Source organism: Abrus precatorius, unplaced genomic scaffold (assembly GCF_003935025.1).
Source record: "Abrus precatorius isolate BTA unplaced genomic scaffold, Abrus_2018 Scaffold2, whole genome shotgun sequence".
Lineage (NCBI taxonomy): Eukaryota > Viridiplantae > Streptophyta > Magnoliopsida > Fabales > Fabaceae > Abrus > Abrus precatorius.
The window spans coordinates 31,353,480-31,369,733 of NW_020874362.1; the positions used below are offsets into that span (position 1 = coordinate 31,353,480).

Consider the following 16,254-nt stretch of genomic DNA (forward strand, 5'->3'; position numbering starts at 1 on the left):
TGTAAGGAAATATTATAATATTAGGGAATACTCTGCCGAAAAAATTTGTTATATTAAGTTTAAACAAATATAGGAAAATATTCATATATTATGAGAGATTCTACCAAAATATAAATTAGAAATTTTATTTATTAAGTGTAAACAAATATAAGAAAATATTCATATATTAGGGGAGATTCTGCCAAAATTTACATTAGAAATTTATGTAATGGTCCACACTTAAGTCCATGCCCTCAATGAAGAACTGCATAAGCAAAATGAAGAGATGTGGAAGAGTAAGGAAAGTGCATGAAAGAAGAAGTGGGCGAAGAAAATGGAGAAGAAGATAGAGAAGAAGGCGACATCGAGGATGCAAAGAGAGGTGCAATAACAGATGTAGCAACAGCATATGCAGATGTATGCATACTTTAAGCTCATGAGAGCACGCACCTCTACACCTCTTCCTCCTCCTCCACCAGCTCCAACACCACCAATCTTTAGCTTCATGTGTCATTCCTCCTCTGACTCCTCTTCTACTGATGGCGATACTTTTTTAGAAGATAATCACACCGATTATTAGTGATATACAATGTTATTTTATTTTTTATATTATTTTTTTAGATGTTTACTTCTTCATTTGTAATGAAAATTTAATTTTACCTTTTATAAATAATTTTTTATTTTAAATATATAATTTTATAGTTTTTATTATGTTTATAAATTGTGATAATTAGGAACAACCTGGAATAATTATGTTTATAAAAAAATGAAACAATTTTTTTAAAATTTCATAAACGAATTACAGACGAAAAAGTTTGTAATTTACAGACAGATTTTTTCATCTGTAAATTACAGACGGATTTAAAAATCCGTCTGTATTTATTTACCGACGCGCATATTACAGATGGCTCCAGTCCATTTGTAAATCCTTCTGTAAAGCTAAAATCCGTCTGTAATAATGAAAAAAATTAGTTTGTAAATCTAACTATATTTTCAGGTTTTCTAGTAGTGAAATGATAAGAATTATATGATCTTTTGGATGAGTACAATACCATAGCAATGAAGTGGGTTTTCAAAACAAAACTAAGAAAATGATGAAGAAGATAAGTACAAGGCATGTTTGGTGGCTCAGGGCTATAAGCAATAGTATGTGGTTGATTATACAAAAGTTTTTACACCAGTTACAAGAAATGGTGGTTGGTGAAGCATTGGCAATGCAAAATCCTTGGCCTATTTTTCAACTAAATGTAAAGTCAAAGTTCTTTTATGGCTACTTGAGGAACAAGTACTTATTAATCAATCCTCTAGCTATGTGAAAATAGGAAATAAGCACAAAGTTTACAAATTAAAAAATATATATATATTATGGGTTAAAACAAGTTCCTCGAGCTTGGTATAGTCGTATTGGATCTTATTTCATAAAAGTTGATTTTTCAAAGTGTCCTTATAAGCATCATTATTTGTTAAATTTGAAGAAAAAAGAAAATTTCTCATAGTATGTTTATATGTTGATGACCTTATATTTACTGAAAATTGTATTGCTAAGTTTGATAAATTCAAGAAGTCTATCATTAATGAATTTGAAATAACTGATCTTGACATGATGCACTAATTTCTGGATACAGAAATAGTGCAATCAGATGATGGAATTTTTCTTTTGTTAAAAGAAATATGTAGAAGAAATTTTAGACAAATTTCATATGCATGATTGCAATTTTATAAACACCCTAGTTCAATGTGACTTGAAGTTACACAAAGATCTTAAAGGGAATAAAGTAAATAGTACACTTTACAAACAAATTATGGGTTGTTTAACAGGTCAGATATAATGTATTCTCTAAGAGAATCTTTCGCTACTTGCAAATTCTCTAAGAGAATCCTTCGCTACTTGCAAGGATTAAGAGAATTTGGACTATTTTACAAGTAAGATGAAAAGTTCAATCTGTTTAAGTTCACTAATAGTGATTATACAGGAGATCAAGATAATAGAAAGAGTACTTTAAGATATGTTTTCATGTTTGGCACAAAAGTTGTCTTTTAGTTATCTAAAAAATGAGTTATTGTCACTTTATCAAGCACAAAAACAAAATTTGTTGCAGCAAGTGCTTGTGCTTATCAAGCCATATGGCTAAAGAGAGTCCTTGAAGAGTTGAAATTCCAACAACTCGAGGCTACTAAGAATTTTTGTGACAATAATTTAGCAATCAAAATTTCCAAGAATCAAAGAAGCAAACACATTGATTTGAAATTTTATTTCTTAAGAAATCTGAGTAATGATGGAGTAATTAATCTAATTTATTATAGGAGTGAAAATTTAGTTGTTAATATCTTCACCAAAGTACTCAAGAGAGAGTTATTCATAAAACACAGAAGTTCTATTATGTAACATTTTATTTAGTTTTTACTAGTTAATAATTGTCATACTTTATTGGGATATGATTTTTTGTTTTTAAGGAGTTTTAAGTTAATGGTTGTTACATTCTATCTTTTATGGTAATTTTTAATTACTCAGATTTTGTTTACTTATCTATAAAAAAGGCTCTCACTATATTGAATTATATAACCATCTTTTCATACCTATCTCTCATTCTATTTTTTATACTTTTATTTTCTTTGCTACTATTTTCTATGAAGAACTCAGATGATCATGAATCAAACCACCAAATTGACTATAACATTCCACAACTAATCTTGTTGACTTAGTGGCAAATTATGTTTTATCTAATCATTGCCATTTTGATTAAAAAATTCTATTTATACACAAAATTAAGGTAAGATAAAAAAATTTTAAAGCTTAGTGTCCCTTAGGCAATAAGTTATAATCTCTACATATGCTCCACACCAACAAGATAAATCAAGGAAAATGTGTTTATTATCGCAAAATTGGTTAGTAGGTCAACTATTTTGGAGCATGATCCAAAAGAAGATTTTTGTACTTTATGAGATAAAGGAGTTTTCAACCCAAAGCCAACTTCTTATGTAAGAATCATTAATAAAGAGTTCAATCATAAGCCATCGATATCTTGTTTTTGGCAAATAGACCCCATTGCAAGAGAAAGGGAAAATAATAATATTATAGAAACACCACAAGTAAAAGTGATATAATTTTCAAGCAAACATCATCATGTATGTATGTTACTATATCCTTCAAATGTCACATACCATCTCTATAAATTAGTGTATACAACAAACAATCTTCATCAAGCCATTTATGATACTAAAAGGAACAATTACATTGGTCAATTCAAAACTTAAAATCAGATTTAAGCTCATTATTTGCTAACTAAATAGAACGATACACATAGGAAGCATTTGAAGGATAAGCTACCTCCAAAAATTGAAGAATTTTGAGATATTTTCCTGACAACAATCTCATCCATGATTAATTAATACCATGTAATATATCTTAAGTATGCTTCTCCAACATAGTAATATTAGAAGCTCTAGCAGGATAAATACTAAGTGTCATTTCTCTTATGTTTAATAATCATATTACATTTGACTAGATGACAAGACCTCCTATTAGCATTACTAAACTAAATAAATATCCTAATATAAACATCAATGCTATCATAAACTCTATTAGATAACCACAATTTATACTTAATATAAATACGCCACAATTTATACTTAATATAAATACGAATAGCTGAAACAGCTCAATAAACAAGAGTTACCATTCCAAGTCTAGTAAAAAATTTCTTGTCCACCCTATCAATTTAGCATTAATTTTATTTATAATAAATGTAAAATCTTTGTTCTTCATTCTTCTAGCAATAAGAGAAAAACCTAGGTAATTACCAATATTAAAAGTATGATGGAAATGAATAATAAAGGTATATTTAGTCACCTTCTTTTTAAGAACATTTTAGAAGAAAGGACCTTAAATTTCTCTATATTAACTTTCAAGTCAGAATCTTTACAAAAAGTAATAAGTACTTCATGAAAACCAATTTAACTTGAGAAGTTTTTATTCTAGTAAACACAATAATACCATTTAGAAACTAAGACAAAAACTACTTTTTTTGAATTTTCTTCTGAATCAAACTAACTACATATATAGAAGAAATGTATAAGTAGATATAAGATCTTCTTGTCTCAAATCCATGTTAGGAGAGAAACTATCTGATTTTTTTCCATTCCATGTGATAGAAAGAGTAGCACTAGAAACACAATTCATAACCGTTGAGAAGGATTATTTAGACGAAAATGATAAAAGTCCAACCATGTTAGGATTAAAACCTCATTCATTAATTCTCGTGATTCTTTTTCTACCAATTAGATCTTTTATCTATAAAAAAATTATTTAACTATATCTAATTTTTTTTCAATGATAATAAAAAATATTTGTTGTATGTAAAATTTTCTAAATATTTTATTAACTATAGTTATAATTTTTTATTAATTTATTTATTTACCAAATTAATAAATTTTTTATTTAATATGAATTATTTTAGACTATGAATAATGATCTTTGACTTAAATATATAAAATTATAATATAATTTTTTAAAAATAAAATTTAATTTATAAGCAGATATCAACTATAAAAATTAAATATATATTTTTAACTTAAATAAAATTTACAAGAAAAAGCCACGGCAGCTTGCTTCCAGAGTCAACAGCTTATGTAGAAAAGAAATTACAACAGCCATGAAAATATTAGGAATGATCCATTAAATTTGTCTTAAAAATTTTAAGTATTAGTTAATTTAATTCTTTGTGTTCATAAAAAACAAAAATTTAATTTTCAACTTTGGTAATAACAAGTCTTTCAAGTCCCTAAAATTAAAACTGACTTAGAACGAAATTAGAGATTAGATTAATTGGTGTGCATCAAAGTTAGGAATTAAATTGATCAATTTATAATATTATGGATTAATTAAATTAAAATGACTTTCTGGTTTCAAAGTCTAATTATTTTATATATGTAATTTTAAGGAATAAGACATGTGATAACTAATTTTAGTGACCAATTTAACGGTCCACTAAAAATATTACTGACCAAATAAAAAAAAAAAAAAAGTAACGCAATTATTACTATTAAAATGTGTCACGGGTTCAAATCATTTCATGAGATTATAAATGAGTCAGATTAAAAAACAATTATAAAAGAACTTTTCTAAAAAATGTTTCTATTTTTTTTCTCCTAAATTTTAGCCGAATCAACTTATGATTTTACAATTTTTATTTTTATTAAATTTTTATAATTTTATTAAAATTATGTTAAATAAAAATTTTATAATTTATTTAAAAACTTGTAAATTATTAAGTTGTTTGATATAAATAAAAAAAATATAAGTTTTTAAAGTTAAATTTTTTAAAGTTATTTAAAGAAACGTTTAATTTTTTTAAAAAAATTATACAGAATTTTCATTATTATTTTTACCTTTTTTCAAAAATAATAATTTATTTTATATGTAATTAAAAATTTATTTGTATATTAAGTTTATTATTATTTTTTATTTTATTTACCTTTATAATTGTTAGAATCTCTTCTATCTAAATGTATTTTACATTAAAAATTATTTTTTATATTAACATTTATTGTTAAATTTTTTATTTTTTTATATAATAAATATCATAAAAATATGTATTCATTGTATTCTATTTTTTAAGTAATATTTAATTTTAATATTATGTTAATATAATATTATATATTTTTTAAATTATTTAATATAAATCATTTTATTGCACAATTAATTTATTAATAATTTTAATTTAATAAAATATTTAAATAACTACACACTTTTAATTATAAATGTACAACTTTTAACAAATAACATAATTACAAACTAGCAACTTTTACTTTTTTTACCAAATATAACCTAAATAATTATGATCTATTTTTAAGGAATTTTTTTTTTCTTTCATTCTTTGGATTTTTCATTTTTATTTAATAAATCAACCACCAAATTACTGAGTTAAACCAACCTAACATTTGTTGTCTACCTAGTAAAGTGAATCAGATTGGATTTATTCATTTAAAGTTGACTCTAACGGCAGGCCACAATTACAGCAAGAACTATCCGGGATCTACCATAGCTGCTTATATCTTCTTTTCTGGGTTGTCTTGCATTGACTTGGATTGGCACTTCTTTTAGATACATCTAAGAGATTATGACATCTACGCTATAGATTCAACCACTGTAGATTCTACAGTTATTGGGTCACATCCACATATTGATTAAGCAAATATAACTAGATAACACGAGGAAGGTAAGTTCACCCAGCCGAATCCAAAATGCTACCGAGTTCATTTTGTGTCACATTGCCATGGTTGTGTGACACCACCAACTCGCAGCTGATTCCAACCATTTCGGTCACCCTTATCTGTGTGCTATTACTATGGTTCTTTCAGAGGATCAAGAATCCAAGCAATGAAACCACCCTTCCATCTCCATTACCTCCGGGTCCCCTAGGCTTGCCATTTGTTGGGTACTTACCCTTTCTAGGAACCCTTCCGCACCTCAAATTCGACAACCTTACACGTGTTTATGGTCCGATTTTCAAGCTCATGTTGGGAACCAAAACATATGTAGTTATTAGTTCACCCTCTCTGGGGAAAGAGGTAGTGCTTGACCAAGACACCATATTTGCCAACCGTGACCCACCCATTTCTGCATTGGTTGCCTTGTATGGTGGCACTGATATAGCTTCTTTGCCTCATGGTCCACAGTGGAGAAAGGCTCGCAAGATTTTGGTGCGTGAGATGCTTAGCAACACCAACATCAGTAACTCTTTTTGTCATAGAAGGGTAGAGGTTAAAAAGTGCATCAAAGATGTGTATGAGAAGAAAATAGGGTCTCCCGTAAATGTGGGTGAGTTGGCTTTTCTAACTGCTACAAATTCAATAATGAGTATGATTTGGGGTGAGACCTTGCAAGGAGAAAAAGGGGTTGCTATTGGGGCTGAGTTTAGAGCATTGGTGTCTGAACTTATGGTGTTAATTGGGAAGCCAAATATTTCTGATCTTTACCCTGGACTAGCCTGGTTTGATTTACAAGGAATCGAGAGAAGAACAAGAAGGGTATCCCAGTGGATTGATAGGCTTTTTGATTCTGCAATCGAAAAGCGAATGAATGTGACAGAGAGTGCAGAAAATAAGTCAACGAAGAAAGATTTCCTGCAATTTCTGTTGGAGCTTACGAAGAGCGATAGTGATTCAGCATCAATGACTATGAACGAGATCAAGGCCATCCTCATAGTATGTTTCCTAGTCCAAGTTATCTCTAACTTGTTTAATATTTTATCACTCGGGTCACAGTTATCATTTAACCTCATCTTTGAGGGATTTGTAGGGGATATCCATTTTTACACTACAGTTAGTTGTGAAGAGAAAAATAGACACATTATTTGAGCAACATTTGTAAGGCCAGTTGGGATTTCCCTACACAAAGTGCATCAAAATCCCATCTTTAGACATTTGCATACGCTGTTCCTCATATACTAGTGAGCCTGAAATCAAAATATTAAGATTGTGATGATTCTTTAAAGCATATAATTGTATATGAGAATATATACAAATTATACAGAGGAAACATAACATAAGAAACAATTACCCACATGCCAGACACCCACGGGGAGGCACGTTACAGCACTTGTATGTTTTTAGCCGGAATCTTATTAAAAATGGGAGCATATGGATTGGTTCGAATTAATATGAAATTATTATCTCTGCGCTCATTCTATATTTTGCCCCTGGTTAATGCTATTTGGTTCAATTCAAATAATCTATGCAGCTTCAACATCTCTTGGTCAACATAATTTAAAAAAAAGAATAGCTTATTCTTCAGTATCTCATATGGGTTTCTTAATTATAGGACATAGTTCTATAATTACTTGCATTATTCAATCTATTTTATACACAGGAAATTAGATGCAGGAAAAAAAATTGTGTAAGTGAAATTTCGCTCTGGTCTGGACTTTGTTATGGCACCAATTAAAATATGTAAATCTACATGCTTGTTTATGCATATAGGACATTGTGGTGGGTGGAACTGAGACCACATCAACGACATTGGAATGGGTGGTGGCGAGGCTGTTGCAGCATCCAGAGGCAATGAAGAAAGTTCATGAAGAGTTGGATGCGGTAATAGGATTGGACAACTGTGTTGAATTAGAATCCCAGTTATCCAAATTGCAGTACTTAGAAGCTGTAATAAAGGAAACACTTCGTTTGCATCCCCCTCTTCCCTTTTTGATACCACGCTGTCCAAGTCAAAATAGCACTGTTGGTGGATATACCATACCAAAAGGTGCACAAGTACTGTTGAATGTGTGGACCATACATAGGGACCCTGATATTTGGGAAGATGCATTAGAATTTCGACCTGAAAGGTTTCTGAATGAGGGTGGGAACTTGGATTACTCGGGCAACAAATTTGAGTATTTTCCTTTTGGATCAGGAAGAAGAATTTGTGCAGGGCTACCTCTTGCTGAGAAGATGGTAATGTTTATGCTGGCTTCCTTATTACATTCCTTTGAGTGGAGATTGCCTAGTGGCACGGTGCTTGAATTTTCAGGCAAATTTGGCATTGTCATCAAGAAAATGAAGCCACTAGTCGTTATTCCAAAGCTTAGACTATCTAAACCAGAACTCTACCAATGATGTTATGTAAGTGAAATGCATGCTTATATAGTAACAATACGGTTTTCTAGTAAAGGATGTGTTGAGCTTTAATTTGCTATTTGGTATTATTCTTCTCCACGAAACTGCTTCAGTAGCTTGACTGTGAGAACGTGTAAATAGACCGAAATAGTAGTTGTAAGTATCAGTCTTAAAGTAAGAAGTAATGTATTTTGTTTAAATAATCACATATATTCAATGTCTCCTCCAATTTAAGAGTACTTAGCAAGGACTTTTAATTTAATTAACAAAATGTTCTGATTTACATTGGTTCTTGTTCTGGTTCTTGCATATTGAACTGGAATGCTAAGTTTCATGCTTCTGAACCGAGTGAATTTGGCTGGTGCCGTTGGGAAAGGATTGACACTGGACAGAGAGACTCAATAACCCAAATGGCTGCTCATGCAACCAATGCTTACTACATTAGGGTCAATATAGGGTGATCCACTTTAGTAATACTTGTAGGGCGCTTGTGTCCAACACAAAAATGTGTTTTTGAAGTGCCATCGGAAACTCCACAAATTCCCAAAATTCTTTTGTTCTTTGAAAGATGCAGAATCCAAAGACTACAATGCCACTGCAGGAACTATGGCATACACTAAATGAATAAACTCACTTTGTTTTCGTCGGTGTTAAGTGAATTTTTATGTATTCTCTTGATTGTATAATCAAGGTGAAATGTAAAGTTTCCTTAAAGTAAGGTAGGTAGACTAAGATGTACTTATTTGTTGTAGCACCTCATTTCTCAAACCCGTTATTTGATTCAATTTTATACGTAAAGAACCATGTTTTTCACCACCGAATTTCAGGGCACAGGATTGAATCGAGACAGACGAAATACAATATTGGTGGTTAAGGGTCATATTTCATAAATCAACTTCGAGTAATAGCTCTGCATTAATTTTGTTCGTGTTGCTACTGAGAATCGGTTAAGGGTCCATTGAGAACGATCAAAACCCAGGATGGATTTGCTGATTACCGTGGACTGATTAAATCAAATACCATAGGGATTGGCAAACACCGGTTATTGGAATGAAGACATGGATCAAAGTCTTTAAATTTTTAAGAAAAATCCCTATCATCTGCAAAAGTTACCCCTTACGTCCTTTGGATTACAAGTAATGTCCAAATAAATTTTTAAAAACTTAATAAAACATCTATAAAACAGCAATTTAATTAAAAGAAAAAAGGAATTAGTGATTTTAGCATCTAAACTGCATTTTATATTAGACAGAAAGAAAAAGAAAAAGGTCAAACGAAAAAAAAAAAAAAAAACTGACGGTTACATTGTAATGGCGTTTGGAGGCGGATTTGTGGTGGAAAAAAGTGGGATGGAAAGGAAGAGTGAAAATGGGGAAGGCGAAGGCTTTCCAGATACCAAATTCCCAAATCCAAGAACCACCCACAGAGCACAAAATCCGTACTATGATGCCATATATTTAATGTGAAGGGCTTGAATAGCGGGGCACCCCGTAGAGCACCTACAGGTTTTTCAGAGCCATAGTTTAACGATGCTCTTCCCCATATGCCTCAGCCCTCACAATCATAGACTCACACATACAAATAAGATAACTTCATTTAAACCCCAAAATATATGCAAAGTAGCAAACAAAGGGGAAACTGAAAACCCTAACAGAGTCGACAGCGGCTATGAGTACTTATAACAGGTGGAAGCCGAAAATGCCTTTTTTTTTTTTAATGTCGAGCCTCTGGTGTTGGACTTCGAACAAAGTATGTTGGCCCTAGCCCAGTTCGCTAACTAATTAATTCCACTCAAAAAAGCACTTCGCTTTGAGAGCTACTATGGGTTCTTTTTACTCGGTTAATGGAGAAAGTAGTTCACCCTATCGGGTGATTGGGCAAGACATTATATGTCTAGGTGAGAATAATAAAGTGTCTTAAAATTTACGGCAGATATAATTATTTTTTATTTTTTTATTATTAGTGTTAATTTAATAAATAACGACATAAATTTTTAATTACTAAAATAGGAGTGTCAAATAGGTAAAAAGTCAACACTAACTTAATTCACTGTCATATGTTAATTATGTCGACAAATAATTTTATGATATTTAAGTGAAGAGTCAAACACTTAGGTTGGTTTATTAATTTCTAACACTTATATGTTAGTATATTAATTTTTGACATTTATATATCGACTAATGAAAATTTGAAATTTGACTCGTGCTTTATACTGCCAAATATACTTTTATCCTACAGTTGAAAAACTAATACACTCCTTTGCCCATAAGTCTTTATCCTATATGAAGTGTATACATATTTGAAAAGAATGTGCATTCTCTACATATTGGGAGAAGTTTAATTTAAAGAAACAACTAAAAGAAAAAATTTTCAGGTTAGAAGTTTGAATTCTTAAAATTTTTGCAATTAAGATTTAGATTATATTATTATGAATATTTTGAAATAAAAATTTGTAATTATAATAATATTATAATATAAAAAAAAACTATAATGCATTTAAAGTTGTATTTAGAGTAAAAATAATTTAATTTTATGTAATTATTAATTTTTAAAATTAAAATATTTGTTGTGTTATGAATAAAATTTATTACGTATAAGTATAATATTTAAAATGTAAATATAGATCTCTTTTAATTTAATTTATTTTTAATATTTTTTATTAGTATTTGTTTAAGCAGTTAATCTATTTTCATTATTTTTTTATTAAAATTTTGATATGAAGGGTGACTGAAATTGTGGTTATTTTATATTAGAATGAAAGAGTGTACAAAAGAAATGAGAATATAATATTTGAAAGTAACAAAAAGATGATTAAAATAGAACATGATATTACCTTCGAGATGTTAAAAAGAAAGATATATACAAAATTGAGATTGTCTAGTAGTAGATTAATTGCACGAATTTTGATGATGTAAGGAGTGAAAATCACACAATTTTAAATGTATGTGGTGATGAGTTATATGTGAATATTGCAGTTGGTCAAACTTCTCATGTTGTTGCACAATCATTAGCTTTAAATTTATCACTCTCACCTGTAAATGTTAATGACAATGAAGAAGAGTATATAATTGGAAGAGTTAATATAAATACTTTATTAAATAATATTGTTTGAAATTTACTAATTTATTAATAAACCATGTTAATGTAGGATCTGCAGATGAAAAAGATGACTATGAAGATAAAGAACAAATCCCTTTAAACAGTTCTTCTGATACTAATTTGGATGACAATTTTTATATAATGCTCAATATTCTAAATGTTGAAAGAATAGCGAGGTGTAACAACAATTAACAGGTATTATTTTATATAATTAATTATTTGTGAAATTTTAATAACTTACATTGTGGAAGTTTAATACATATTCTGTAATACATTTTTGAAATATAGGTTCACATTATACTAAGATTAATTGAGAATACCCTGATTAAGAATTGGATTTTCCTGAATTGCATTCGTCACAATCATGGATATAAGGAGATGCATCATATGTCAGGCAACTCTTTAACTCTAAAAGGGATGTTAAAATGGCAATAAAATATTATGCAATGAGGGAAGATCAAGCATTTTTTGTGGTTGAGTCAAAAGTGATAACTCATGTTATGAAGTGTATGAATCATAATATTGGATGTCCTTGGAAAGTAAGAACATTTTTGCCAAAAAATACAAATAATTGAAAAATTATGAAATGGAATTGTACGCATACATGCGTAAATACAATGATTTCTCAAGACTACAAAAAGTTGGATTCAAATTTTATCTGTTTATGCATTATTGGTACGTGAATTTGAAGGTAATGTCATTTTTGTTTGTTTTCTTAGAAATGATGTTTAAATATTATCACCCGAGACATTATTTTTATGAATGACAAGTATGGTGAAACAAGAACCGTCAGTACCAGTTTCATTAATCCAAGAGAGAATAAATGGACAATTTAGGTATTCAATTTTATACAAAAAAGTATGGAATGCGAAACAAAAGCAATTATGACAATATTTGGTAATTGGGATGAATCCTATGCAATATTGCCAAGATGGTTGGAATAAATGCAATTACATGTTCTTGCGTTGGTTTACAAAATTGAGACTAATAATTATGTTAGAGGTAATGTAATGGATAATAGATTCAGAGTCTTTCATTCATTGTTTTGGTCATTTAGCCAATGTCGTGAAGCATTCAAGTTCTATAACCTTATAATACAAGTAGATAGTACATTTTTTATGGTAAGTACAAACAAACATTGTTAATTGCTACTACTCAAGATGAAAATAACAGTGTGCTTCCTATAGCTTTTGTCATTATTGAAGAAGAAACATTATCAACATGGGAATAATTCTTAACGATGATTTGTCTTAATGTACTGAAAAGACATAAATATATTTGATATCTAATTACCATCAAAGTATTAAAGGTGTTATGTCTAACCCACATATTGGATAGCAACCTCCCAATACTTAATGTTACTCTTATTGCTCTTGCACCAAGAGTAGCACATTTAGCCAATTAGGGAGTTAAAGTGACATCTTTCTAATGTCCATGAGTTGTTACGGAGCATAGTAAGGCCTTTTCTGGGATCCCCTACTTGCATAAGTGAGACAATAATATATTGATTGTAACCACATTTGAAAAAAATCATCTTAAGTAATTTTGCAATAAGAATCATAGTATGATCCAATATATCACTACAAATACCAGTCATCAAAGTATTGAATGTCACTATGTCTGGAACAATAGCAGAAGAAATGAGTTGTCCAAAACAATAACTGCTTGATTTATTTTTCAGTTGCTGCAATGACCATGCATGTGTATATTATAGGTAGTCACCACTAAAAAAATGTTATTTACAGACGGTCGTTACAGACGGATTTTTGATTTTTGATTTTTTAAAAAAATTTTTAAAAAATCTGTCTATAAAGTCATCTGTATTACAGACGGATAAAATCTATCTGTAATAATTGTCTGTAGTTGGCCAACCATTTGGCACGAAGTATTATAGATAGGAATTATAGAAGGATTTTTTCATCTGTAATTTGAAAATGGGAGAAAATTTTGGAACAGGAGTTACAAACGAGAAAATTCGTCTATAAATATTGCTATTTTTGACCGACTTTTCATCTAGCAATTTACAAACAGCTTTTTCTGTCTATAACTATATTTGACAAATTTATAGACGGAAAAATCTATCTGTAATTGAACCTTTAAAATGCACCATTTTATTAAACCATTTATAGATAAATTTTTTTGTCTGTAATGTGTGAAACACATAAATACGTATCTCCTCCTTCTTCTTCCTCATTTTGCATAATTTTCTCTCTCTTGCCTCTCTCTCTGTCTCTCTCTAGGTGCTTCATTTTTTTGGCCTTTGCGAGTGATTGGAGCATCCATTTGAAAGATAATTTGCATAATTGTGTTCTTGGTACGAAACTTTAACTTTTAATTAGTTTAGTTTTTTTTATTTTTTTATGTATTTTAGAGACTTAAAAATTCTAAAATAGAGTTGTAGGATTGAAGATTGTATGACTGAAGAGAAGGATGTAAAGGTCCTTCTCTGAACCTGATTATTATGTGTTGTGAGATTATTTGTGTTTGCGGAGTTTGTAGAATATGCATGTTGTAGAGTTATAAGGAGATGTGCTCTATAACAGTTTAGGATTATAATATGTATGTTTTTTATGCATTGATTAATATATTGTTACATAATATATAGATTATGTGTAAAGAAAATTTAGATTTTTGTATTAAGTACGTGGAAATATTCATATATTAAGGGAGATTATGTCAAAATTTACATTAGAAATTTGTTTTATTAAGTGTAAACAGATGTAACGAAATATTCATATATTAGAGGAGATTCTGCCAAAATTTACATTAGAAATTTGTGTAATGTAAAATAAAAGGTTGATACAATATTATGTATTTATGTATTAGGTCTCTAAACATGTATTATATTTTATTCAGATATAGCAGGTAAAGGTAAGAAATGTGTTGCTCAGCGTCCTAATCATGGCAACACTCCTTCATTGCCGACTACACATGCCACACAACCTCCTTCTACACAGGAAGGGATCCACTGCTATCCCACCTATAAGTAGGTAGCAATCATCACAAACTCAAGCATCATTAAGATTGCTTCCAACTTTAAGATGTGATAGGTCTACTTGGTAAGTTAAATTTAAAATATGAATAATAACTCTATTTGATGTGAATGTTATAATAATTGTATTGTTTTATTATATGTTAAGTTTGATTCCACCGCAGAAGGGTCTCCACCAGGTGACAGATACCATTAAGAAGAAGTTTGATAATGATGCGCCTTACACAAGTTTTGCAAAGGTGCCTAAGAATACAAAGATGAAATGGTTTAAAGATTGGAAGGTAATAACAATTAATTAATTTCAGCTAAGTGTAATTAGATATTGTTTCTTGTAATTCTTCTAATAAAATTGTATTTATGTAGAGCAACTTCTTCATTTCCTCTAGGACAAAAAGATAATTTTCAAGGTATGGAAGAGTCGCACTACAAAGCGACTAAGATATATGTATATTAAGGCCTGTCAGGATCCATCATTTGCTGATTGATTAGCATCCAACTTACTCCATGTTTTACAAGAATATTGAGGTATGGATGAGTTTAAAAATCTCTCCATAAAGAACAAGACAAACAAGGCATCCTTAAAAAGAGGATCATCGCATACTGGTGGTTCTACGACTTTGGCTAGCACTAAAGCGAAATTGGTATGTGATTTTTAATTTTTTTAAAATTTATTTTATTCAATCTATAATTGATGAGTCAGGTGGTGATTTAAGTGAAATTGCAGGAAAAGTCACTGAAAAGACCACCTACACATGGAGAGGTGTTCAAGGAGACAGAAACTTACAAGGGAGACAAAATTTTGTGGGTTGATACACAATCTCAGGCCACATATATAAGTCATCCTTATTGACACTATATGTTATTATTAATGATTTATTATATAGTTTTCGAGACTAATATATAATTATCTACATTGAACTATAGGAAGACTATGTTCAAAGGCTTGAGAAGACATCTTCTCAGAATCAAAAGTCAGTTGATAAGGATACTATATGGTCAAAGACGATGGGTGGCCTTTATAAAGGCCACATTTATGGCATGGGGAGCCGCTTTGCAGACTCTATGTCCCCTGTGTCTGCATTGGAGATGTCCCTTCTCTTGTACCTGAGGAAGTGGAAGACATGGTTCGCACTCAGGTCCATGCCCTCAATGAAGAATTACATAAGCAAAATGAGGAGATGTGGAAGACTAAGGAAAGTGTATGGAAGAAAAAGTAGGAAAAAAATGGAGAAGAAGATAGAGAAGAAGGTGGCATTGAGGATGCAGAGGAGGTGCAGCAACAAATGCAGCAATAGCATATGCAGATGCAGTAAATGCATGCATACTTTCAGCTCATGAGAGCAAGCACCTCTACATCTCTCCTTCCTTCTCCACCAACTCCAACACCACCAATCTTCACTCCATGCGTTATTCCTCCCCTGACTCCTTTTCTACTAATGGCGATACTTTTTTGGAAGATGATCACATTAATTATTAGTGATATACAATGTTATTTTATATTTGATATTATTTTTTTAGATGTTTACTTCTTCATTTATAATGACAATTTAATTTTATATTTTATAAATAATTTT

The 16,254-nt window shown here is 30.1% G+C and overlaps 1 protein-coding gene across 1 annotated transcript; it reads left to right on the forward strand.

Moving 5' to 3' along the window:
- The first annotated feature begins 6,098 nt into the window (after positions 1–6,098).
- Positions 6,099–8,821, forward strand: LOC113858974 (geraniol 8-hydroxylase-like). The gene is made up of 2 exons (XM_027491785.1): positions 6,099–7,185; positions 7,960–8,821. Exons 1-2 carry the CDS (start codon positions 6,223–6,225, stop codon positions 8,587–8,589), a joined length of 1,593 nt encoding a protein of 530 aa, XP_027347586.1. The 5' UTR covers positions 6,099–6,222; the 3' UTR covers positions 8,590–8,821.
- Positions 8,822–16,254: the final 7,433 nt, after the last annotated feature.

Bases quoted from the DNA above. Each gene is read 5' to 3' on its own strand.
- LOC113858974 (XM_027491785.1), top strand. From the start codon at position 6,223: ATGCTACCGAGTTCATTTTGTGTCACATTGCCATGGTTGTGTGACACC. The intron at 7,186-7,959 runs GTATGTTTCCTA...TTATGCATATAG, and splicing joins AGATCAAGGCCATCCTCATA to GACATTGTGGTGGGTGGAAC.